The following is a 27,617-nucleotide window of genomic DNA, read 5'->3' on the forward strand; positions in this document are numbered from 1 at the left end:
TTACTACTCACTTATCTGTGAAAAGTTATAGTTCATTTTACAACTTCATTGCAATTACAATGTAATGTCAACAAACCCTAAAACCCTAAAATTACTAGGAAATTAAGATTTAAACAACTTTTCAGCTCAAATTATACATGAGTTTTAATAGAAGCATTAATGTAAGTGCTTTTATAAAATTATAAGCTTCACATTTCTGCCTTTAAACCCTCCAAAAATTGGAAGGCTAGGCATAGAAATGCATCAATTCTATGCATTTACAACTACAAACTCTTCAGACATGTATAGTAAGTTCTGTTCTCTGTTTTGTGTGCAGTTGTGTTGTGTTCTGTTGTCACTATCGCTGTGGAGGACCTGTTTTTAGATAAAAAAAAACAAATTCTTGCTTGAACTCCCCAACTGTTGCTCTCATGCTCTATCACGATAAACGGTCAGTGAACATTTTCACTAAATAATACATTATATTTCGGTTAGTTTCTTGCCAAACCATATCATATATTTTCATAACAATGATGAGTCTCATCAAATAATATATTAGACTTCTGAATTATACGTTTGTGTTCTTTTGAAGCTTGAAGAGGTGGTCACCTCACAAACTGCCATTGAATTACATCACTGAGCTGTTGAAGAATTGTTTTTATGTGTCGTGCCAGGACCTATGTTGTAATAAAATATGAGTTTAAAACAGTTGCTTTATCAATTTAAGAATCATTACAGATAGAAGCATTTCCGAAGAGCCCAATATCTAAAGACCAATCAAACGTGCCACTGCGAAACACGTGACACAACACGGAAACCGTTTGAGAGTGGCTCATCTCGCGCTTCTAGTGAACTTCTTTGTTCTTCATCCAGAAACATCAGCAGAGTCTCAACATGGCGAATAACTGCACAGGCTCTCCCCTTCACTCCTGTTAAAGCCTAAAGAATAGTATGCAGCAGCCCTCGAAAATATCTAAAAAAAGAATTTGAATAATGGAAACGCGGGGGATTGATCAGATGTTCGACTTCCAGCGGTAAATTACTCCCATTTAAAGACTCAAGTTTCACTGCTAACACAATTAGCCATAGCATGTTCAAACACCGAACCCTGAAAATACAACCATATAAAGTCTGGTAAACGCTAGATAATGAGCTTCTGATACAAAAATATAAGAGCGAGCTGTAAACATGACCCGTTTCTGATTCATTTCACACTAATGTATTGTGACATAATACACTTGATATGCCAATATGAGCTCTTGAGACTGTTAATAACAGTATCATATGACGAATAAGACTGAGCCTGCCTATATTGATAGTAAGGAAACCCTGCAAAACGTGTGTTCTATATCAACACAACTGGCTCTCATGTTGGGGATTTTGTCAATGTAATAAGTTGGCATGTATGAGTCAGTCTGTGTTGGATTTGGCCTGTTGCATTTAAACAAATGTGATCTCCATAGAAATCATAATTCTATATTGCATAGGCGTATTTTCCCTCTTATCTTGTGTTATTGTGGCCCATATCTTGTGTACCATTGTATGCACACATGACTACAGGAGTAAAGTTCATTCAGCCTGTACTAGTTACCCTGTTTATATTGGAATGACTAGCCATTTGTATTTTTTTTTTTATAAATGATAATAATTTTGTCTCATTTGTGCTCTGCTCAGTGGGTCTCTGGCAAACAGCTGTTGACATAAATAGATCCTGAAGCTGGTTTCTATTCCTGTCCTCTGCTTTCACAGGTTACCAAATGATGGCTTCATCTTGCTGCTGCTGTTGCTGTACACCCCTGTCGGCCTGTGTTTGATGCTATTACGAATATTTATTGGTGCCCATGTGTTTCTAGTGAGTTGTGCTCTCCCTGACAGTGTTGTGAGAAGGTAAGAGGCCACATTGGACCGTAAATTCTTCGGTCATGTTCACACCACAGCTGAATGTGGCCCAAATCAGATTTATTTATTTTTTTTGCATGCTCTGATTCAAATTTTGGCAATGTTGTTCACGTGAAATTTTAAATGTAGCCAATATCAGATACTGGTCTCTGAACAGCTGACCCACCTGCGTTTAACAAACCCTGCCATGTACATCCATTTAGATGGTATAGTGACTGCAATTGAATTATTCAAATTTAAATTTGTCAAAGGAATCTACATTCTTTCTGGTTATTATTGGGATTTTGGTTGAACAATAAACTGTCTCTAAGGCCCTATGACATCTGTTTGATTTTTTCCCCAAATTCCATGTGCTATGTTTGTTTTTAGTTTTTTTCTGAATTCTGTTTTAAAGTTTAATACAATTTAATTTCATCAAAAAAAACTGACTAATTAAAATGAATTCATTTTAATCAAATGAAAAACAAAACAATAATTTTTCAACATACCATTACATTCTTTCAAAGCGCTGTTGACAGATCCTTGCAACACAATCGAAAACACAATATCAGAGTTATTTTTTGGTCAAATATAGTGCTGACCAAAAAATCAGAGCATCACAGTTTTAATGAAAGCATTGATGATAACTTCTAGTTCTCTGTCTGTGTTGTTTCAGGTTCATAGTGAGAATAATGTGCTCCATGCTGGGCCTTCACGTCCGGCAGAACAGCCCTCGCATACGGGACAAAAGCACCCGACTGTACGTCTGCAATCACGTTACACACTTTGACCACAATATTATCAACCTCCTGACCTCCTGTAACACGGTGAGTGTGTATGTGTTCATGTGCATGTCAATGTTTTCTCAGCATGATGTCATCTCTTTCTCTGCTCTGTCCTTGAATTCTTTCAGTTTGTCCATTGGTTTACTCAGTTGTTACTAGGGCTAGGTATTGCCACAGACCTTCCGATTCGATATTACAATTATATTTCGATTTGATGTATTATTTAAAAACATCATAATAAAGATACAAAACTGTGTTAGTTTAATGTCTGTTGAAGAACAGTTATGTCTGAAATGACAGGTTCACCCTGTAATACAGAATTTGTATATACGCATACTACGCATATGTCTGCGTAGGGCACCAACTCCCTAGGGGGAACCATCTTACCCTGGGAGGGCACCAGAATGTCCACCGGCTGCCCTTACTCGCACATACATTATTCAAGGACCCGAAAGCAGTTGCGGAACACAGATGATCACTTTACGCTCATATCACACGAGCTGGCGGCCCTGAGGCTATATTATGCCCATTAATATTCAACAAATAAATGGTACATACAATATATTATTTTAACTTATTAATCTAATTTTATTATTTTATAATATAAAATATAACAAATTACCATTGGCTATTATCATAATGATAATTTTACAATGTAGGCCTACAAATGGAGGCTTAAGAATAAACTTGTTTAAGAACCATATCTTGGGCTGTACTAGGGCTGATCGATTATGGCAAAAATCATAATCACGATTATTTTGGTCAATATTGAGATCGCGATTATTAACATGATTACTCATTGACTTTGGAAACATCATACATTTATTGAACTTAAAAAATAAAATCTTTCTAAATGTTTTCTTTACTAAATGTAAAGAAATAAAGAGACAAAACTTCTTAGAGAGAAAACCTGTTCGTGTGGAACGCTACACAAATATACCTTCCTACATTTATCTATCAATTATTGTTTTAGCATTAATATAAAGTGTATTTTGTTATTATATAAAAAAAAATCTATTTTTTATTAGCGAGATCGTTTGCCTCAAGAATCGCGATATGTAACAAAATCGTTATTTTTTTTCCCCAGCCCTAGTTGTTACACTCGCAATGAGGTCTGTTTCTCCTTTCACAGCTGAGCTGACTTTATACTGGGCCAGAGGCCAACGAATCAAGAGTTTTGTTCTGTCTGTTTGCTCACTTTAAAGGATTCACTTTGTTTGTATTTAGGAGTGTCTTGTATTTATCTCTGGTCATTAGGTCTCACCTAAGGTTCTGATTGATCTTGTGTGTCTGCATGGGTTGTCGTTGAGTTGGTTGCATTGTCCTAAGATCTCTAAATAAATACGTCATTGATCCTTTTGGAAATTGTAGTGCATTACTGCACATTTCCATATTCTCACATTTTTCTATGCATTTTCCAGGTGATTATCAATATATATCAGATATAACTAGTTGCACAATAGTCTTTATCTTTTCAAATATATTTCTCAGCACAATTCTGGTAAAGTGTGAGGGGTCATGGTGAATGGCAGGGTAAATGAAAGGGGGTCGCACAATGGATGTATCTGGAGTATGAAATGGCGCATTCTAAAATATAACAATTGATAACACTTTAGAATACTGTATCTTACTTAATAAATAATAAGGAATTACTGCAGAACTAATAGGTAATTCTTCATTAACACTTAAGTCACTACTATTAACTACTAAGGAAGATGTGTTAACTAATCAGTATGTAATATCATTTTATAGTTGTGTTAAGTAACGATTAGCTAATCAATAACTATTGATTTCAGTCATGCCTCCTGATGAACTACTTTTAATGATCTACTAATTCAGCAACAGGAGAAATAACTATTGAGTAACTACTAATGAACAGTCGATTAATTACAATTACAATAATATCATAACAATTAGCCATTACAATATTCAGGTTGTGGCCCTTTCTTCTTCCTTACTTCTAATGTTATTATTACTATGCAAATGCAATACACAGTTTGTGGAATTACTTATTTAGTAGTTTTGGCCTGTATGGTCAATTGCTTTGTGAGTGTGGTCTGTAACCAGAAATCAACAACGGAATGGAACCCCATCCTCACTATAAGTGACTAGCCAACTTACCTCAGGTAGGTTTATGATTTATATACAGTATAGTGTGTGTGTGTCTCTTGTTTTCCTCAGCACATATCACATTACATGTGGGTAAATTATTCCTGTATGTAAGGCAATGACTGAGGGGAAGGGAACCCCTGAGTAATTAATGAAGAATTACCACATAATTATGAGGGAATTACTTACAACCTGGAACAGTATTCTAAAGTGAAAATACAGGGAACCAATTATTATTTAATACAGAATTACCAGATAATCATTCATTAATGGGGTTCCCTGTATTTTCACTTTAGAGTTGGCTAATCACTTATAGTGGGGGAGGGGTTCCATTCCGTTGTTGATTTCTGGTTACAGACCACACTCACAAAGCAATTGACCATACAGGCCAAAACTACTAAATTTGCTGTAATGACTCATTTTGGGAGTGTAGTAATTCCAAAAACTGTGTATTGCATTTCCATAGTAATAATAACATTAGAAGGAAGAAGAAAGGGCCACAACCTGAATATTGTAATGGCTAATTGTTATGATATTATTGTAATTGTAATTAATCGACTGTTCATTAGTAGTTACTCAATAGTTATTTCTCCTGTTGCTGAATTAGTAGATCATTAAAAGTAGTTCATCAGGAGGCATGACTGAATTCAATAGTTATTGATTAGCTAAACGTTACTTAACACAACAATGCTTTTACATACTGATTAGTTAACACATCTTCCTTAGTAGTTAATAGTAGTGACTTAAGTGTTAATGAAGAATTACCTATTAGGTCTGCAGTAATTCCTTATTAGTTATGCATTAAGTAAGATACAGTATTCTAAAGTGTTACCCAATTATTTTCCGTGAAGGTCTCTTGAGGCTGCTCAAAAATCTGCAGAGCCATAGTTTTTCAATAAATTCGACCCAAATCATTATCAAAGGACATAGATTATTTGTTCTAGCAATCAGTGGATGATTTATTGTGTCTATGTCTGTGAAATAAAGACTTATTATGCCATGATGCATCAACAATAGTACGCAAGTATAAACACCATGGTACCACGCAGTCCTTATACCGCTCATCAGGAAGAAGATGCATTCTGTCCCCTAGAGATGAATGTAGTTTGGTGTGAAAAGTGCAACTCAATCCCAGAACAACAGCAAAGGACCTTGTGAAGATGCTGGAGGAAACCGGTAGACAAGTATCTATATCCACAGTAAAACGAGTCAGATATCGAAATAACCTAGAAGTCTGCTCAGCCAGGTAGAAGCCACTGCTGCAAAAACCGCCATAAAAAAGCCAGACTACAGTTTGCAAGTGCACATGGGGACAAAGATCTTACTTTTTGGAGAAACATCATCTGGTCAGATGAAACAAAAATGTAACTGTTTGGCCATAATGACCATCGTTATGTTTGGAGGAAAAAGGGTGAGGCTTGCAAGCCAAAGAACACCATCCTAACCGTGAAGCATGGTGGTGGCAGCATCCTGTGGGGGTGTTTCGCTGCAGGGAACATCTCAAGACATCAGTCAGGAAGTTAAATCTTGGTTGCAAATGGGTCTTCCAAATGGACAATGACCCCAAACATACCTCCCAAAGTTGTGGGAAAATGGCTTAAGGACAACAAAGTTAAGCTATTGGAGTGGCCATCACAAATCCCTGACCTCAGTCTGATAGAAAATGTGTGGGCAGAACTGAAAAAAGCATGTGCGAGCAAGGAGGCCTGCAAACCTGTCTCAGTTTCACCAAAATTCCAGCAACTACCCAAAATGTTTGATCCAAGTTAAACAATATAAAGGCAATGCTATCAAATACTAACAAAGTGTATGTAAACTTCTGACCCACTGGAAATGTGATGAAAGAAATAAAAGCTGAAATATATAATTCTCTCTACTATTATTCTGACATTTCACATTCTTAAATAAAGTAGTGATCCTAACTGACCTAAGACAGGGAATGTTTTCTATGATTAAATGCAGGAATTGTGAAAAACGGAGTTTAAATGTATTTGGCAAAGGTGTATGTAAACTTCTGACTTCAACTGTATATAATGTATTCAATGCATATACATCATGCACTGATTAAACAATATGCACCATATAGCCTACTCAGTATACTTTAAGGTATGTATTGCTCAGGTGTGTTCTAATGAGTTACTAAATTAAATTGAAAGCATGTCTATTGAACAGGTTAAATTTAAATAAGACCTCTAATGCACTCCGTGGTTCAGTTTCATTTTCTCACAAAGTTCAGCTGCAATAGAAAAATAATAAGATACTGCTAATTCCTATATATCCCTTTAAATGTAATTTTTCTGTTCATTATAATGTTAGAACTAGCAACATGCTACAGCTGTCTGTGTGATATGTCTGTGTTTAGCCTCTGTTGGAGGGCCCCGCTGGGTTCGTGTGCTGGGCGAGGGGTTTTATGGAGCTGGGTCAGGATGTAGGGAGCAGGTCGGAGCTGACGGAGACCCTCTGCAGGTACTGCTCATCTCCTGGTGCTTTACCCCTCTTGCTCTTTCCAGAGGAGGAAACTACCAACGGCCGAGCTGGCCTCCTGAAGTTCAGGTATTTTAATGCCATTCATCTGTCATCAAAACATACATTTTCAATTATTTCTTCATTAATCTTTTTAAAGTTGTGCTGGATGGTAAAAATAGACACACAAACAGTTCACAAAAATAAGTTAAGGTTTGAATTATAAAACAATATATATGCTGTTCAAAATGAAGATGAAAAGTATTAGGACTCTTGGTTGTCAAACGTTAGTAGAATGCATCTGTAGTAAAGGTTCTGAACTTCAATTGTGGTTACTCAGTGTTAATCTCATCAATGAAATTGCTGACTAAAGCCTTCATTTACAAAAATGAACAAAAATGAATACAAGAAAAATTATGATAATGATGATTATTAAACAATTTTATTAATGCATACTGTTGTTGAAAATATTACTAGGAAAAAATAGTACTGCAAGATATTATTACATTTGGTCTGTTATAGTTTGACACATGGGATATGACTTTATACATCCACTAAATAGCAAGCTGGTTATATAGAGCTTGTAACTTAGTTTTGATTTAGTTCTTAGAAAACAGAAGTGTGTAAATAGTTACTCTATGTGACCATAATATACCTGAAAGTTGCAGAGTTTATCACTGTTTAAGGTGTAAATATACAAAATGCTGTCTGTGACGTATCTGATGTGGTTTAAAAGTGACCACGCTACTTAGATTGTCAGGTGCCTGTTATAAATAAAATTTGGTAAGTAAGGTTTCCTTTAATGCTGAGACTCAATGAGGTCATTAATTGCAGATCTGCTCTGGGAAGGTTGCCAGGTGCACTCTAACTTCCTTAAAGGGTTCAAGATGTGATCAGGCGTTGTTGCAATCCTCATGTATAGCCTCTACTGCTTGTAAATCTGTTGAAATTTGAGTTCACCATTTGTCATCATTAGCTTTAAAGGGGACCTACTGGAGCAGATACAGTGAGAAGAATAATGTCTCAGCTTCATAAGCATCATAAGTGTTCTGTTGTTGGCTGTAAAAGTGAACATAAAGAGTCTTCATGCACACCCGGCATCAGAGCCACTGAAGACGCAGTGGACAAGTTTTGTTTTTGAAGGAAATGTGCCCCAAAACATACAAAAAATCATGTATGTCTGTGCAAATCATTTTACATGGACTGCTGTATGAACGAGTGTCAATATGAAGCAGGATTTTCAAAACGTGAAAACATTGAAAACTTTCATTTACAAAATGGTATAACAAATGATACGTGGGTTTTTTTGAGCTGAAACTTAACAGACACATTCTGAGATTTATATTACATCTTGTAAAAAAGGGCATAATAGGTCTCCTTTAAGATTTGTAATAATTGATAAATCTTCATTTATTTCTTCTATTAGTTGATTAATTTAATAACTTTTATTCAACCTGTATTCTAAATAAACTTATTTTTAATAAGCAGAAATAATTTTTATTCTATACACATATATATATTAGTGCTGCATGATCAATCATATCACAATCGCGATGTCAGCCTGTGCGATTATATGACGGCAAAATGCTGCGATTATATTAAATAAGTGCATGTGTGGACGTGATAGCCCATTCTCTCTGAGAGCTGTTTGCCCATTTTCTACACCGCTAATAAAAAGATGACCAGTCAGTCTCAGTTTAGGGAGTGGCATGTGTGGTCATGTCATGTGAGTTTCCGGTGTGCAGTGTGGAAATCAGGTGAAGATGGATGCCGAGCAGACCTATATATACCAAAATATACCAAAAATAACACAGATCATAGCTTGGCGATATATCTTTATTTCATCCTTAATTAAATTTCATATAATACGGGAGCGTACCATGTAAATAAACACAAACTCCGAAACTGTCATTCTCGGTGCGGTCAGAGCCAGTTCCAACCAGTCGCGGAAGAGACACAATGTGAGCGGAGGTCGAGACCGGAAGATATATAAAGTTCTGCCGGGTGATGCACAATCTAACACGGAGACACTCGTCTCTCACCCCCGCTGTCTACAGCTTGCAACGTGTAGCATCATTGATGAGATCATCATGATAAGATCAATCTTATGTGAAAAATAACACTAAAATGACAACAACAATAAAATGTGTGTGTGTGTGTGTGTGTGTGTGTGTATATATATATATATATATATATATATATATATACACACACACACACACATTGTATATATATATATACAGCCAAGATAATGCAAGAGTGGCTTAGGAACAATGTCCTTGAGTGGCCCAGCCAGAACCCGGATGTCCAGCAACAGTCCCCATTCAACCTGACAGAGCTTGAGAGGATCTGCAGAGAAGAATTTCAGAAAATCCCCAAATCCAGGTGTGCAAAGCTTGTTGCATCATTCCCAAAAAGACTGTAATCTCTGCCAAAGCTGCTTCAACTAAGTACTGAGTTAAGGGTCTGAATACTTATGTCAATGTGATATTCCAGTTTTTTATTTTTAATAAATTTGCAGTTATCATAAATCTGGTTTTTGCTTTGTCATTGTGGGGTATGGAGTGTAAATTGATGTGAAAAAAATCTTTTAAAGCATTTTAGCATTAGGCTACATCATAATAAAATGTGAAACAATGAAGGGGTCTGAATATTTTCTGAATGCACTGTATCTTTATTTTTATGTTACAAACATTCAAATCACTAAATAAAAGTTTAAAGCCTTTAACGTCGGAGCGCACTGTTTTGCCATGTTTTCTGATGTCAAACAAAGAATATACAAACTAGTCTATCCACTCGAGTCTTCTCCCGCTCCGTCCATCACTCATTCTAACCTAGAGCTGCACGAATCTGGATAAATTGAGAATCACAATTTTATTTGCTTAGAATAAAGATCACGATTCTGAAGAAACAAATGCTTATTTCAGTGATTTACAAAACCTGGACATAAGGTTACTAAATAAAGTGACATATTATTTACCAAAGGTTCTGCCAAAATGTTCTCTGCTTAATGTTATAAATCAAATAAGTTAATTTAAAATGTCCTTAGTTCACAAGAGAGCTCAACTAACACATTGTAAACCAAATAGCACCTTGTTTCTATAAAAAAAAAAAAAAACACCTTCAGTGTTTCTCTTGCAAAAATTGCTTCAAGCTTTTAAAGGAATTATTCAAGAGGTAGTAATTAAACAGGGAACAGAGTAAACAGTGCTTTAAGTGTTTCAGTAACAGTTGCAATTAAACATTACAAGTTATTATATAACAACATTAAAAAGGCAATTTAATGCAAAATGAAACTACTTAAATATTTGACACTCTTTACTGTGTGATAGATTTACATTAATACTGATTTGATGCAGTAAGAATGCCTATAAAAGAAAGCATGCAGCTTAAGTACATTTAGACATTGCACAGATCTAACATTGTTTATGTTAGATTGCTTATTCATTTAATGGCTGTGTTTGCTTAAGTATCTCGTCAAGACAGCACAGATTTAATTCCATCTGTTTACACACTCGTAATTCGTTTAGAGGTGTGTTTACATTAATATCACCTAAAGAGGAGTAAGAGGAGTTTGATTAAAACCGGCGCAGAGCACTGTTGCCAACTATTTCAATGGAAAGTAGCTCAAGCCTGTTTGAAAAGTCGCTAAATGACGTCATGCGCTAATTAGCATATTCATGATGTCATCGTCATATTCGCGTTCTGCCTAGTTTCAGTCCTTTACATCTGATTGCTTCTCTCTGTGCTCACATACTGTATTTTAATATAGCTGAATTCCCAATAAAGCTGTTCTCATTTACATATTTTTCTGTTGTCAGACAACAGAACGAGTATGAAATAGTGACTGAAACGCTGCCCATTATGGTGACATGTTAACCAGCAGTCACTTCCAAGTAGGGCTGAAATGATTAGTCTATGTTATCGACAACGTAAAAAAATAGTCTACAATAGTCAATAGTCATTTGATGTCATTTAACATGACATAAGATCTCATTAAACTCTAATGATGATGCGAGAGAGCAGCACTGCAGCTCACATCTGACTGAGGAGAGGAAGAAAACACATGTCCAGATGCACTCTAAACTTTCCAAACAGCTTCAGGTGATGTAGATCACAAAGTATGAGGGAATTCTATTGCAAAAATACAAAATAATTAAATACAGAAGCAGTGTCATAGTGAAATAATGCAGAGCCAGCCGGATGTGGTATTCCACTTTGCAAGTGAGAGTGTCTAAAAAGCAAACAACCTGGTGTTATATCTTTAATGCATCCTTTATTAAAGTTCAGATAATAAGGAAGTAGGTCATAAACTCTCTGTGCTGTCAGTGCCTCTTCTATGAGTCGTGTGAAGGGGGAGAGATTGAAACTGCAACCGGCTGATGCATACTCTTATGCTCGTTTGCTGCAGCTTGATTATAACGTGATGGCTCGCGACATATTGAATCATAATATACTGTTGGTCTTATTGTGAAGATTAAAAGCGAGAGAGTCTGGTCTTAGCCCATTTTACACTGAAACAAAAATACGTTTTTGATTAGTCTTTTTTGGCATTTTTTCCAAAAAATAATACTCTTTTAAAACAACATACATTTACTTTAGCAGCTATACTGCAGAAGAAACTATTGTTATTGGAGAATGTTGAATACAATATTAAATATTTTAAAATATCTAAAAATAGACTACTTAAAACAAGATGCATTCACTTGAGAAGCAACATATAAGATATTTAGACATGCTTTTAGAGAATATATCTTGTAAATTATTTATTCTTAAAGTGAAAAAATACACATATACAAAATACACTTATATTTAAGATACAAGATTAAAGCAAGTCTAAATATATTATATGTTGCTTCTCAAGTAAATGTAACTTGTTTTAAGTATTTTTAGATCATTTGAAATGAAAAACAAAAGAAAAAACTTATTTTTTGCAGTGAATTCTTTACTGAATAAAACTTAAAAGTATTTTTTCCTTTCAGTGAATGTAATTTAGAGGTATTAAAAGATTCAAAGATGATTTTGTCCTATTATTGTTAGTAAGCATGCTTAATGCAACCTTTAAAGTCGGGGCACAAGCTGAATAATCAGTTAAGTGCTAATGATTAATTGTTGCAATAATTGACCGAATAGTCGATCAAATGTCAAATGAAATTGTTTAAATTAAAACAGGAGCAATCAATGCAGATAAGTGATTAGTCCTTGGCAACACTGTTTGTACATGATCAGCTCATTCACTATGTCAGCTGCCATGCGGGCAGCTGAATGTGCTGCTCCTCTCTGCCAATCACTGAATAGATTAGATGCACAGAGAGGTATGCCTGCGGCGGGAAATGAAGACCTCGCTCTCGCGGGGAAGTACTGGCGACTCTCTTCTAAAGAAAGTAGCTAAAGTTTGTCCATAAATTCACTATATTTGTCACAGGTGCTTTTTTGAAGAAAAAAAAGTTGATTAGGGTGTCTGAAAAGATGCTAAGTTGGCATCACAGAGTCTCGTGCAGGAGCGCTGCATTCATCACGAGACACAAGTGCACGGGCAGACCCACGCATGTGAGCATTTGAGAGCAGTCGGCTGTAATTAAACAGCACACGTGAAGCGAATTTAGTCAGATGTTGGTAATGCTGTTTTTTTTTTTTTGCATCGTTAGCTATTAAAATATTGAACGGAGCAGAGATTCTGTCACACTCCTGGCTAATCGTGGCAGCATCCTGCAGTTTATAAATCACTGTTTAGTTTATTCAGCATCTCGAGCAGGAGCTGCAGATGTCAAGATTTATAGTGAAAAAGGTCTATGAATGTATGAATACTATATATGCGAAGTTACCCCCCTTCCAGCTAGATTCTTCCTTCATTGTGTACGTAGAGGGCTGTGACTCATCAGGAAAATAAATTGGTTCCAGTATTTTTGTTGTACCGGTTCTGATTCTTTATTCCACTATTCATAATTGTATCCCTCTCTCTCCTCAGCTCTTGGCCTTTCTCAGTGTCTGACTCCATCCAGCCGGTGGCATTGCTGGTCAAGAGGCCTTTCATAGCAGTGGTAAATACATCTAAACCCTTTTCCGTAATCTAAACTTTGAATGATCATGTGTTTGATCCCTTCAGTTGCCAGGTCTTTTTCTTGTTTTGTAGACTCTTAATAGACAATCTGTGCCTCCTTTGCTCAGACTGTGTATTTCTTATGTATTAATCCCATCTGTAGTTTTTATAACAACACTGCAATTATAATTGGAGTCACTTTATGAAACCAACCATGCAATTAAGTGAGAATGCATAATTGTCAGTCAGCAGAATTTGTGTCAAGAGTTTGCTGATACTTTTTCATTCTTGATTTCCGATTAACACACACAAGAGAGTCTTTGTGTTGCTTATTAGGAGGATTTTATAGCAGCACTGATATTAAGTGACTCACATTGCAATAGGAGGAGGGACTGTCAGAGTTCTGCAGATTGGCACTTGGTAACCTCTGGCTCCTCGCTCCCATTACAGCACTGCACTTCAGAAATGGTTTTTGTTTGTCTTTTGGTGAACATTAGAGTATGAATATGATCTCTTTTCCCAGCTGCTGAATTACACACAAGAATAAAGTACAGCTGGCACAATATGTTGTTTTGACAGGACTCACACTGACATGGCACTTCTATGTTTTATTCTTAGTTGCACTTAAGGGGCCATATTCAACACTTTTATAGAGTTTATTTTTTCTTATAAGTGTCTACTTATAAGTTCTGTTCCAAAACCTAGTGAGCTGCCCGCTGTAGGCAGCATTTAAGGTATCATACATTTGAGCTAGCCAGTTTGGCAACACTCTATTTCATAGATGGTTTTGCAGACTGGGAAGGGAACTTTGCTTTCTAAAGGTTTGAGTATGTCTATATAGTTCATCAAACTCAGACCTGTTTTTCATTAAATGTCCTTTTTAAATACTGAACTGATACTTACATCTTTTCTGATGCTGTGCTGCCATTAGTATTAGAAAACGTAAAACCTGCAAAAAGTAATTGTCAAAAATGTAAGGTGTGTCTCAATCTCCCTAGTTCAATAATCACTACACTGATCAGGGAGTCAGCCATTTTTCACAATCATAAATACTTCTCTTAATATAAAATCCCACAATAAACCCAGGGAGCATCTTTGATCGCTATGTATCGCTAAGTGTAAAATTATGCATTCCAAGCCTTATTTTCACTTTAAAAGAGATGTAGTTTGTACTTTCAGTCATAATTACCATGAAAGTGAAACAATCTTAAATATTTGAGTTGTTAAAATAAGGTTTAAAATACACTCCTATAGATTTTTATTTCTTTATGCCATTTATCTGTTATAATAATACTGTACATTTGAATTTCTTCAAAGAAAATGAATGATAGTGTCATTTATACGGGATGGTGCTGATTAACGTGGTAATATGTAATATGAGTAATATGGTGGATGATGCTTGTTAACGTGTCGCAAGTGATTGAGTCATGAGTGTCCTAATGTTCAGTGGATGAACACCCTTGCCAGTGCCCAATTTTGCATTCACGATTTACTGATTCATGACATAGGGAGCTGATTGAGACACAGGGGTAATATAACATGTAGCGGAAGTGACTCATGACTCAATTAAGCCCGTGCACCATATAAGCCCACTAACTGTTTTATTTTTAAATAAAAACAATACAGAAAGCAAGAAAAAAATTGTTGCTGAGGAAATGCACACATTTGTTGTTATCGTTTAACTTTTTAAGTTGGAGTCAATCAGATGTTTCATTCTCGATTTATTTGGGAACATGTGCTATCACTGTTCGGCGCCATTTTGGAAGTTGCTCCAGAACGTCACTGCTTTTGATGACCTCAAAAAAGTTTTTTTTTTTTTTTGAGTCAGATGAACAAACCAGGCGAGGAATGATAAAAAAAAATGGAAAATTAAGAGATTAATTTATCAAATTAGGGGTTGGCGATATACATTATAAACCGGTAGAAATTTGCAAACTGGTACGTAACACGTATGCATGACACACTCCGTAAGATAAATGGAGTGAGGCAGATTGACTGCTCATTCCTTAAATTCATTTGAAAGAGAAGATGAGAGGAGATTATGAAGGAAAAAAATGCATCCTCAGTGGTGTGGATTTGGTTTGCTGCAGAAAACAGCGATTTGCAAGGTTTGTACATCGTGTATGTCGATATATCCATGTGTGTATATGTATCAGTGGTCAGGGCTTCACGTGAGACTGATAGAAATAATGAAAAAGTTTTTCACTGACAGTTGCACGTGTCAATAGATGAAAAGCTCATCTAGAACGTGAGAAAGAATGACACTGAATCTGCTTCTGCGGCATGAAATTTCGCTTGTCCACCGTCAAAGCAAATTCAATTACATTCATCACCCATCCAAACACGCGCGCTGTGTTTTGTGTAAGTGTTTCGCAATCAAAAGCATTGAGATAATCCAGCTGCAGATCCGTAGCACCAGCTTCAGAGATGCAGTGTCAGAACCGCAGCCACAGAACGGAAATTATGGGCGGAGCATACGTTCTTAAAGGAGTCGCGACACCTATGGTTTTGGAGCGTATTTTTCCTTTATTACATTTGAAACGTCATACTTTTAAATAAGGCCACTTTTCAGTTCATACATGTATAAGTTATGATACAGTAAGGTACAGTACAATAAGCATTTTAAAACATTAATCTTGTGCAATATTATTGTATAATGTTATCCGTTTCATTGTATTATGTGAGTATTATTTCCTGTTCGTGAAATAATGCTTAAAGAAACTTATATTTGAATGCATTGTAAATAAAAAATTGCTTCCTTGTTCCTTCTTAAACTACTACTTATGAAGCACACCATTCATTGGTTTATTTATATCAAAATATCATTTTTCTCACCATCAACATGAAGACTCCACTGTCCACACCACCAATTTGTGGGGGGACCTCCTAAAAAAAGGAGAAGCATGAGGATTAAGTGTAAGGGTTTGACACTTGTCCCAACTTTAGCAGACTTCTTTATAACCAACCTTGTTTTTCAGTAGCATCCATGTGCTCTGAATCCATGCTAAATCACAGCATTCACCAGTATTTGGGTCTTTCTTGTAACAACTGTCACAGCATGTATTTATATTCATAAATGATAAACATCTTCAAAACTTCATTGCAAGGCCAATGTACCACACGCGATCTGAAAAGTAACCGAACAGTCCGCAGAAAAGAATTTCTGTACAATAAAGCATGACAACAAATTCAAGCTTCAATAAGATGATAAAGCCATGCACAGATTCAGTACTTAGCAGATAAACGCTTAAGTTAATATATACGATAAATATTCACCACAAAACCCTTTGTAAAATTCTGTTCGAATGATGTTTGATATCAGGAAACAAACCAGCTACAGTAGATATAAAAAGTCTACACACCCCTTTTAAAATGCCAGGTTCTTGTGATGTAAAAGAATGAGACAACGATAAATCATGTCAGAACTTGTTCCACCTTTAATGTGACCTATAACGTGAACAATTCGATTGAAAAACAAACTGAAATCTTTGAGGGGGGAAAAATAAAAAAATAAAAAACTCACAATAACCTGGTTGCATAAGTGTGCACACTATTAAACTAATACTTTGTTGAAGCACCTTTTGATTTTATTACAGCACTCAGTCTTTTTGGGTAGGTGTCTATTAGCATGGCACATCTTGATGTGACAATATTTGCCCACTATTCTTTGCAAAAGCACTCCAAATCTATCAGAATGCGAGGACATCTCCTGTGCACAGCCCTCTTCAGATCACCCCACAGATGTTCAATTGGATTCTGGGCTCTGGCTGGGCCATTCCAAAACTTTAATCTTCTTCTGGTGAGGATATGCTTTTGTGGATTTGGATGTGTGCTTTGGGTCGTTGTCGTGCTGAAAGGTGAACTTCATCTTCAGCTTTTAACAGACGCCTGAAAATGTTGTGCCAAAATTGCATGGTTTTTGGAACTGCTCATAATTCCCTCCACCCTGACTAAGGCCCCGGTTCCAGCAGAGAAACAGCCCCAAAGCATGAAGCTGCTACCACCATGCTTCACTTGTGGGTATAGTGTTCTTTGGGTGATGTGCAGTGTTGTTTTTGTGCCAAACATACCTTTTGTAATTATGGCCAAAAAGTTCAACCTTGGTTTCATCAGACCGTAACACATTTTCCCACGTGCTTTTGGGAGACTTGATGTTTGTTTTTGCAAACTTCAGCCAGGCTTGGATGTTTTTCTTTGTAAGAAAAGGCTTCCGTCTTGCCACCCTACCCCATAGCCCATTCATATGAAGAATATGGGAGATTGTTGTCACATGTAGCACACAGCTGTACTTGCCAGAAATTCCTGCAGTTCCTTTAATGTTGCTGTAGGGCTCTTGGAAGCCTCCCTGACCAGTTTTCTTCTTGTATTTTCATTAATTTTGGAGGGACGTCCAGTTCTTGGTAATGTCTCTGTTGTGCCATATTTTCTCCACTTGATGATGACTGTCTTCACCATGGTATATCTAATGCTTTGGAAATTCTTTTGTACCCTTCTCCTGACTGATATCTTTCAACAGTGAGATCTCTCTGATGCTTTGGAAGCTCTCTGCAGACCATGGCTTTTGCTCTGAGATGCAACCAAGAAAATGTCAGGAAAATCTTACTAGAACATCTGAACTTTATTTGAGTCACTTTAAATGATGGCAGGTGTGTAATGACTTCTATTTAACATGCGTTTGAATGTGATTGGTTAATTCTGAACACAGCCACATCCCCAGTTATAACAGGGTGTGCACACTTATGCAACCAGGTTATTGTAAGATTTTTCATTTTTCCCCCACGAAGATTTCAGATTGTTTCTCAATTGAATTGTTCACATTATAGGTCACATTAAAAGTGGAAAAAGTTCTGACATGATTTATCTTTTTCTCATTCTTTTACATCACAAAAACTTGCCATTTTAACAGGGGTGTGTATACTTTTTATATCCACTGTATATTTTCCTTAAGATATTTACGGATTTTATATGTTCTTTATAGAGATTACTAAAAACACAAAGAGCCTAATTAAGTGTTTATTTATGGATCACTTATTTATGTTATTTTACTTATTGCATTGCTTTGGGATGTTAAGTTTCTTGAGGAAAGTTAGAACAGTAATAATAATAATAATACCAACAATGTTAATAATAACAAAAAGAAGAAAATCGGTGCACATCATCAGACTGAAATGTGGCATTTATTTATTTATATTTTACTTTGACTATGTTTGTCAAGTTCAAAATTAAGAAGAATTATATATGATTATAAGTTTACATTTATAAAGTATTTCATTCACTGACTGGATTTCTCAAAATGACACATTGCGACATGGCTTAATATCTAATAATACAATTTTATTGAATTTACAGGAAAATGTAACTCTATCGTGATATATATCGTTATCATGAAACAAAATCACTCGTATCGTGATATAGGATTTTGATCATATCGCCCACCCTTAAATCAAATGATACTTGATATTGTTTATTTTCTTTGTATTTAACAGCAATTCTTTGTAATTGAAAAGATGAATGTGATGAGTATCTGGAGCTAGTGCAGGATGCAGTCTTAAGTGATGCTCACAAAGAAAGATGCAGTAAAAGAAAATAAATTAATAAAAACAGCTGATAAACAAATTAAATGAAAATATTTAAGAAGCTTCTCGAGCTCAAACAAGATTTAGTGCTCTGTCTGTAATTATAATCCAGAAATATAACTTTGTTTTCATGTGGCCTTTGAAAAGCCTGTTTCCTCATAGCTTAAAAGCAGAATAATTATTTTATTTGTTCTCATTGACTCTACTTAAAATTCTTTAGGTTTATTTTCCACTGACCCCTATTGTTCCTCATAAGCCCACTGAGCAAATAACCCATTGCACCTCATATTAAATTGAATTCATTGTCAGCACTACAGAGAAAGAGAAAGAAATTATAAGGACTGTCAGATTCAGAAATTAAAGATGTTATTTATTGGTTATGATGTTTTGAGGTCTAAATCTACAGAAAGAATCAAAGTTTAGGTGGTTATTTAATAAAAGAAGCATTTACATTTTTAAAAGCATATTGGGCTTATTAAGAACACATTATAAGCCCACTCCAGACTTTCCAAACATTTCTATAAGAAAACATTTAAAACTTAAATTTGGGTGGGCTTAATTAGGTATCTTCCCCTAAAGTATAAGTGCTTGAACTTAAACATAAATATATTGTGTTGTAGTAAACTTGAATAACATGATAAGGTCTTTCTCTTTCTTTTCAGAATACACCAGAATCTTCATGGCTGACTGAACTGTTGTGGGCCTTTTTTGTACCGTTCACAGTGTACCATGTAAGGTACTACATATTACAGTCTCTTCTTTGTCCAGTGGCAGTATTTTAAATGTACAATCCACTATTCGACAGTCCAGCACTGGTAATACAACACTAAGGAAGCTTCTTTATGCCCTGATATACTTCTGGAGAAGTTCTTCATTCAGGGGTAAAAGGAAGTTTGAAACAGCCAAGCAACGGTATACCATTTGCGAACATTCAGACACCCGCCACACCGCTGTGGGAGGCGTTTAGAAGTACATTTAAATATGAGGATGCTCAGTAAAGAAAACACTGATAATAATGCAAAGATGGGCGAATAAAAGCGTGTGAATGGACAGAATACAGACAAAAGAATTATGATAAGAGAGGCATATCTTAATGTGGGCAGATGTGTGAATGACTTTCACTGCAGATGGGACATAAGCGAAAGGGCACTTGAAAGTATGAGTTAAAAAAATAAATAAATACATCACATGTTCTTGGAAAATCTCTCTAGAACTATCTTTTACATATAGCGAAGCCCTCTTAAGTAGTGTTGCAAAAAGGCCAGATGCGCTTACCCAAGCTGTACCGACTTGCAAGTCATAGCGACTTCAGTTCCAGCAGAGTGGCTTTTTTCAAGTGCAAGCATTATTGTTAATCGCCTCTGGTCACGTCTTTCTCCAGACCATGTGGACATGTTAAAGGTGTAGTGTTATTTTTGCGCTACCAGTGGCACAAAACAGAATTACAAAAGACAGTATATTTTCAAACATACTTTGCCATCATCCCTTAGACTCATTACGCCCTTTTGCACTCTCTGATTCCCTATGAACAAATTCGCCATACTAAATAAAAGGTGATAAATGTTTAACGTCGTATTAAACAAGACCACTATAACAAATACACATCGGACAGAAAGCATGGCAGATGAATCGAGTCGTCCTAAAACATTGCTGGATTATACGGCAGATGGGTGTGCGGGAGATCCAGCACATGAGGTAGGATGGTTCTTCTGGTAACTAGAAAGCATAACGATACATATCCAAGTATCTTACGAATTTATCTGGAGCTCGACAGTAATGAGTTAACATGAGTTGTAATACCTTTTTTTGGGGGGGGGGGGGGGGTTCCCCCAATTAGGCATGCCCAATTCCCAATGCACTTTTAAGTCCTCGTGGTCGCATAGAGATTCGCTTTAATCCGGGTGGCGGAGGATGAATCCCTGCTGCCTCCGCGTCTGAGACCGTCAACCCACGCATCTTATCAAGTGGCTTGTTGAGCGTGTTGCCACAGAGAAATAGCGCGTGTGGAGGCTTCATGCTATCCACCGCGGCATCCACGCTCAACTAACCACACACCCCACCGTGAACAAACCACATTATAGCGACCACGATGAGGCTACCCCATGTGACTCTACCCTCCCTAGCAACCGGGCCAATTTGGTTGCTTAAGGGGCCAATTTGGTTGCTTAGGAGACCTGGTTGGAGTCACTCCAGGGGTGGTTGCCAGCACCTTTAACACTGAGCTACTAAGGCCCCCATGTTTTGTAATACCTTGAGTGTAACATACTTGTCGAAGAAACTCTGCAAGTTGGCCGTCTGTCTCCATTGAACCCCAAAAATTCCCTCAAAATCCTCCACCTTGTAAATGGGATACCAATGTTCACTCTTGTTTTACTCCATTCTCTGTCTCTGTGTCTTTTAGCAAGTCTTCAAATTTTGGCTTTAACATCTGTAAGCGAGGCAAAATTTCCTTTCCTCTGTACACATCTGCCATGGATGTTCATATGCCCACGGCTGAACAGCTTACTACAAGTAGCCACGCCCAAACGCTATAGGTTGAGCTAGTAAGCGATATGAGAAGCTGAGCGGCCCGCTCAAAATACAAACATCAATGTTTTGATAGTGCCTGGGAGGCTCAGTATTTATACTTTTGGGGAAGGTAAACCCACAAATGGCTTACAGTTACAGTAGAGCGAGTAGAGAATATTTGTGCGTGCTTGCCTGATGTTACAGATTATACTTTTGAATACTGTTTTTTTGTTTAGTAGTTTTTTGTTTTATTTTATCAAAATTTAAAACTTTATTTTAGGTAATAATTTATTTATTATTTTATGAAAATGTTCTTTAAATCAAATGTAACAGACCAAACTTTAACCAGATATTCAAATGTTTTGAAAAATGTATAAACTACTTACAATTATGTAAACCTGTATCAAACATATTAAAGATGAATATGAATAAGCTCCCGAAATAATAGTATATAACCAATGTAGTGAATATTATCTGCTATTTAGAAGTTACTCTGATGTAGATCAGACATTTTAGTATGCTGTGTTATGTGTAGGGTGATTTTAAGGAAAAAGCATATTCACATCACAAGTTACGTATTCTGGCTACAGCGTTATTTAGTTCACCTATTCATTCACTTCATTGTCTGTGGAGATGTAAGTTGTACATTTACATTCATGTTGTAGATATAATGATTAATGACACATCAGTTCTTTGTACAGGTGTTCAGTTTTTTCAGCTCAAGTGGGGAAATCGCCAACACACTATGACTGGGATTTCTATTTATTTTGTATTTAAAATAGATAAATTAACAGTATTAGTGCATTGTTAATATCTTGCATTTATTTATTTGTTTTCTTGTCTTATTCGTCTCGTCTGGTCTTGTCTCGTTGAGAAAATAAAAACCCTACAATATTTGTTCTTTTGATTTATATATTATTGACATTTACTAATAGGTGTATTCAAATGTTATACATGTTGAGTAAATAAGGACAATAAGAAGCATCTTGTATTTAATTTGGCTTTCAAATGGATAATGTTCTAACTTTTGCTCAATGTTGCAAAGTCTGTCCCTAAACAACTAGATGTAGTTGTTTTAAAATGCTTCTTTTTCCACTCTTGCTTAAAAATCAGATGGCTTCCTCCAGTGTCTAGAGAAGATGGCGAAACTGATCAAGAATTTGCCACCAAAGTCCAGGAGGTAAAACTCTGTTTTGTGCTATTAATTGCTGTGGAATTAAATTACACACACACACACACACACAATATACAAAAATTGAACATTTCCGGAACGATCATTTCATTGTCTGCTGACATGTCTTTTCATCTGCAAAACCTTCAGATGTATTTCTTGTTCAAAGCTTTCAGACATGTTTATTCTATCATTTGATGTAATGCTCATTGTGTCCCTTTTTTAGCTTCTGGCGACTGAGCTGGGCGTGATCTCCACACAAATCACTAAAGCAGACAAAGCTGAACACATCAAAAGAAAAAGACACACTGTCACTCAGACTGCACACACAAGTAAGCACGGACTTGATGGTGAGAAATGAAATCAATGTATTTAAAAACGTGGTCTCTGTTTGGGATTGTTTCATACGAAAAATGTTTTCAAAGCAATTATGAAACTATATCTTCTCATCTTTTTCCAGATTTGGGTGCCAGACCTCGCACAGTGGCACAGGGATTCCTGGGCACAAGTACAGGAACTGAAGAATCACGTGTAGTGTGTATGGCGCAGCAAGTGAAGGAGGTGCTGCCTGATGTCCCCCTTTCTGTCATCACCAGAGACCTGTGTACGTTACCACTAGAATGCTTTGCAAAATTCAATAAAGTATTGAGTATTCGTAAACCCCTACAAATAGTCCTAATTCCTAATGTTCCTAATGTTATAGCACCGTCTAGCATTGGAAATTAATGGAATTTGCCATGTGCCTTCTGAATGATATATTGTCCATGTGTGCTTAATTTCTACCTTCTATCATATATAAGATTGAATTACTTATTTTGCGTGAATCAAACAGATGACCTTTGAAGAGGTAGACAAAGACCTACCTTAGATTTTTATTTGCAAAACCTATTCTTGCAGAAATGGAAATCTACATGACCAATAGAGCGCAACATTCTGATTCTGGAAGAAAAAATCCCATTCATTTTGTCCAAAGACTAATGGATTTTCAACGATATCTTATAAACTTTTAAAGACCGACCTACCTTGAGCTCAAAGTTTGGTCATTGTTGGTATATGCTTCCGTTGAAGCTATCCATCTCCGTTATTTCAACTTCACGTTTGAATGTGTTTGGTTAATAACTGCATTAGCCATGGTACAGCAGAGAAATATACACCAATCAGAGAACCGTGGCCAACCAAACTCGTGAAACTTGCCTTGGAGCGACCACTCACTCCCTTGACCCACTGTGAATGAGGTAATCGAGTCGGTGCCTCTTCACCCTTAAACTACTTATTTATTTGAACATTTCGGAATATTTTGCAATTAACATTAAATATATTGTTTGTACTCTTATAATCAACAACCTAAAATCATTAGTTTTATATATTCCCATTGTGTTTTATGCAATGACATAATTCGCAATGCTTAATGGGGTTGTTGTCTGTCCCCTCATGAAAGACAGTTAAGTAAGTACACAGTCTTGCACCTTTGTCTTTTTGTCTGACTTTGAAATACTTTTTTGGCTCAAAACCAAGTTTGTGATTTACCTCATAGCTGGTTGGTTTGGTTTATGGCTAACTTGCAAAATCATGAATTAGCTCATTATAGTGCCACCTTGTCACCAGTTCTCACAAAATTTGGTATGCAGCTTCCTGTAGACACCTTGTTTGTGTACACCAGTTTTGTGACCATTCACCATATGCACTTTAAGTTATTGGCTGCTATAATTTGTTTGGTTCCTGGTGATTATTCTTGTTTTTGTCCATTCTATATTTTAAGGATATTTCAACACTTGAACCGATGAAGATGAGAACTTCCATGATAAAAATGTTTTCCGAGCTACGATGGGTTTTTTTTTGTTGTTGTTGTTATAGTGCCCCCTATGGGCAGAATTTGATGAAATTGGGTGTGCACATTTAAAGTGATGAAGTTTCATTTAGTTTTGACTGTGTTTCGGAGATAAAGGTCTTTAAATTAATATGGGCCATGGCATATTTTATTGGCTTGTAACTCCGAAGTGCTTTCACGAATCAGAATTCCTTTGATTAATTTTTGTCACAAGAGACTGTAGATGATGCTAACAAATGTTTGTGCAAATTGAACAAACATTAGAGGAGTTTGAAAATTTGGCTCTTCAGAAAATTCAAAATGGTGGAAAAATTGTATGAGTGGATATAAAATCAAATAATTTGACTTGACTCAAATTATCTTATAATAGCAGAAACATAAATTATCTTATTATAGCGGCACATATAGTTGGATGGGTGTGTTTGTACACCTCAGTAGCAGTTAGGATTTGGGACCATCTAGGCCAAGTTTAGGGTCATAGAGTCAGCCTCTGATGCCCATACACTTTCAGGGCAGAAAGTCAATACAAATACAACTGTGTTCTAGCATCTTTAATGCTTGGATCCCTAACTAGGCCTAGAATCAAATTTTAAGACATACAGAAGATATCCACCACAAAAGGAGTACATCAATTCAGGGATTTTTTAAATTTCTGTGGCATTTTTGCCTCAAGCCCTGGCTAATTTCTGACCCTGATATGCAGCTAATGGTGTGCACACCAAAACAAACACAGAATTAAAAACTGTGCCGTTATGTGTCTTCCCTCATATACTTGCTAATGCAAAGCTGATTTCTTGGGTTTAAGTTATGCAGTTTCTGCCGGTATGGATTGTGGTTAAATAAACCCTTCCCTTTGTCTCTGTGCAGTGCAAACCAACTGTGTTGACACAACCATAACCAACCTGCTGGAGCGCACTGACCAATTCCACTCAGAGGCTGCTGCGGGCACAGCATCAGGTCCAGCCAAACCAGCAGCATCCTCCTCCCCATCCACAACAGCATCCTTACCCAATTTAAAGGTACAGGTGAATCTTTTGTCACTGCATGAAAAGATATAGAATCAAGTGAATCCTAAGAGCCAAATTTTGCTTTGTCCTATAGCTATTATATAGCCAATTTAAATGTGAAATTTAACTTTTTTCAAAAGCAAATTTCCTATCTTTGCATGGGTTGTTTGTTGCTACCAATGGTGCTCTTCAAAATTCGGTTGATTAGGCTCTTTGGAATGAATTTGTAAATTAAAGTTGTGTAGTATTGCAACCACAAATACAAGAAATGTTTTGTTTGGTTTGACATTATCCCATCACATCATCTATATTAGTGAATTTACCTATAATTGATAACTGTGAAGCTTTTTGTGTGCCAGAATATTAACAAATACTCATCTGTATTCATTTAACAGCCAGCTGCCAAATTGTTTGAGAAAACACCAGTAGACAGACACATGTCCCTACAGGAGAGAAAAGATGCCTTATATGAATATGCAAGAAGGTAAACGATATATATTTGACATGAAATACGATTTGACATGAAATACTTCTGATGCATGCTATACTCCATTTAAAGCTATTTGATATAGCATTTTTCTCATTTTGTTAATTAATATGCATGTAGTTTATCTAAACCTCATTAATGGAGAGACTACATGGAATATTTGTACTTTTTATAATTTATTTGTCACACCACATAAACATTTAAAGGTCCAAAACAACTTGAGCTCAATTTACAGAATTAGCACGTATTTGCACGATTTCCACACAAAATAAATTTCACTTAAAACTTATACGTAAAAAAATACATAAAATAAATGCAGTTACAGAAAGGCACTTTTAATGGAAGTGAAAGAGGACAGTCAGTAAACATAAAAATATAGTTAACAGTGATAACGTTTACATGGACACCAGAAAGCGGGTTATTGCAAGAAAGCAGCATATTGCGAGAAAGCAGTGTTCATGTTTACATGCACTGTATAAGCGGTGTACTCTTTACTCCCGTATATATCCGGCTCAATCAGTAAGCAGCTTTCTCCAGAGCAACTGGAGAGTGGAATTGCACTTCAATTGTGAGGTCTCCGTTTAAAGAAAACTCTGGGATTCCATCAATGTACGAGCTCATATACGAACGTGAGGGACCTTCGATATTTTACAGTAGTGTTTATAAATGGGTATAGTTTATAGTGTATGTGCATTTCCCACTGTACTCCCAGAAATGTTTTTTTTTACTTGTTGGGCTCTATCCTATAACGTCTGTTATTTGGTCTGTTCCATGCACATGCACACTCTTCAAAACCTGTTAGAATGCTGTGTATGTGTTTACATGGCCACATAAGCATCTTTATCTGGGAGAAACCTAGCTGTGTTAAACGGCTTTCTTTTAATCCCTTGAACGGCATAAGGAAATCGCCGTTCTCGTTTACATGATGTTTCAAAATGGCACTTTCTGCAAAAACCCTCTGGGTGGTTACCTATGCCCCATCCCCCCAGGATCTATGCCCCCGTCTTCAACTATCCAAATAGAGAAGGACATTGGAAAAACAATTATTTTTCAGATGTAAATGTTATCTCACGATATAAAATAAGCTCTGTAAAATAGTGTGTTTTATTCATTTTCTATTAGTTCAGTTGTAACCTGATTCTTTTCTTTGTTGACCTCGCCCACAGACGATACATTGAAAAACATGGACTGAACAAAGAGGACAATCTATGACTGTGGACAAAGAATCACCTGATGAATTGTTTAGGAAAGCCAGCTGCTTAACACAAAATCCACAAAAAGAAGAAATGATAGCATTGACCCAGGAACAATTGAGAGAAGACTGATTTCCATCAGACTGTTTTCTTTTTTCTTTTGCCTTTTGTGTTTTTGTTTTCTTTGTAAATGATCTTGCATGCCAGTCATGCATGTCTTTTTATCATTTCTGTCTGCAACAGAAAGCAATTATTTTGGTAAAACAATTTGTATTCAAACCCAGTGACCTTGACACACTTCATATTATTTTTATAAGGTCCAGGGGTGGAGATTTGGGGTTCAGAAACATAAAATACATCTTGAGGTTCATTATGTTGTTAAGGATTCGTGTTGATGCAATATCAGCTTTTAAAGACATTAAAGATCATATAGAAGTGCAAAGAATGTGTCCCTTGTCCATTGATGTATTAAGATTGTGAAGTACACCCATTTAAAGAGCTTTTAAACCTATCGAAGATAAATGTGATGCTCCTTTTTATCTTGCAATAAACATGATAAATTAAGGCTTTAGTTTAGTTTTAAATTGCGACTC

At 36.2% G+C, this 27,617-nt stretch overlaps 1 protein-coding gene across 1 annotated transcript; it reads left to right on the forward strand.

The window, feature by feature from the left end:
• Positions 1-855: 855 nt before the first annotated feature.
• aup1 (AUP1 lipid droplet regulating VLDL assembly factor) lies at positions 856-27,535 on the forward strand. Its single transcript, XM_052149157.1, has 12 exons — positions 856-1,013; positions 1,729-1,866; positions 2,534-2,684; positions 7,114-7,304; positions 13,183-13,255; positions 19,493-19,566; positions 22,452-22,518; positions 22,736-22,841; positions 22,970-23,113; positions 25,205-25,356; positions 25,740-25,828; positions 26,998-27,535. The coding sequence occupies exons 1-12, from the start codon at positions 973-975 to the stop codon at positions 27,041-27,043; spliced, it is 1,272 nt and encodes a 423-aa protein (XP_052005117.1). The 5' UTR covers positions 856-972; the 3' UTR covers positions 27,044-27,535.
• Positions 27,536-27,617: the final 82 nt, after the last annotated feature.

The sequence above is a fragment of the Xyrauchen texanus genome, chromosome 19 (assembly GCF_025860055.1).
Source record: "Xyrauchen texanus isolate HMW12.3.18 chromosome 19, RBS_HiC_50CHRs, whole genome shotgun sequence".
In the NCBI taxonomy this organism is placed as follows: Eukaryota; Metazoa; Chordata; class Actinopteri; order Cypriniformes; family Catostomidae; genus Xyrauchen; species Xyrauchen texanus.

What these genes read in the sequence shown, in the direction of transcription:
- aup1 (XM_052149157.1), top strand. Translation starts at nt 973, where the DNA reads ATGGAAACGCGGGGGATTGATCAGATGTTCGACTTCCAGCG. An exon ending in GCTGGCCTCCTGAAGTTCAG is followed by an intron (nt 7,305 to 13,182) that starts GTATTTTAATGC and finishes CTCTCTCCTCAG; the next exon opens with CTCTTGGCCTTTCTCAGTGT. An exon ending in TTATATGAATATGCAAGAAG is followed by an intron (nt 25,829 to 26,997) that starts GTAAACGATATA and finishes CCTCGCCCACAG; the next exon opens with ACGATACATTGAAAAACATG.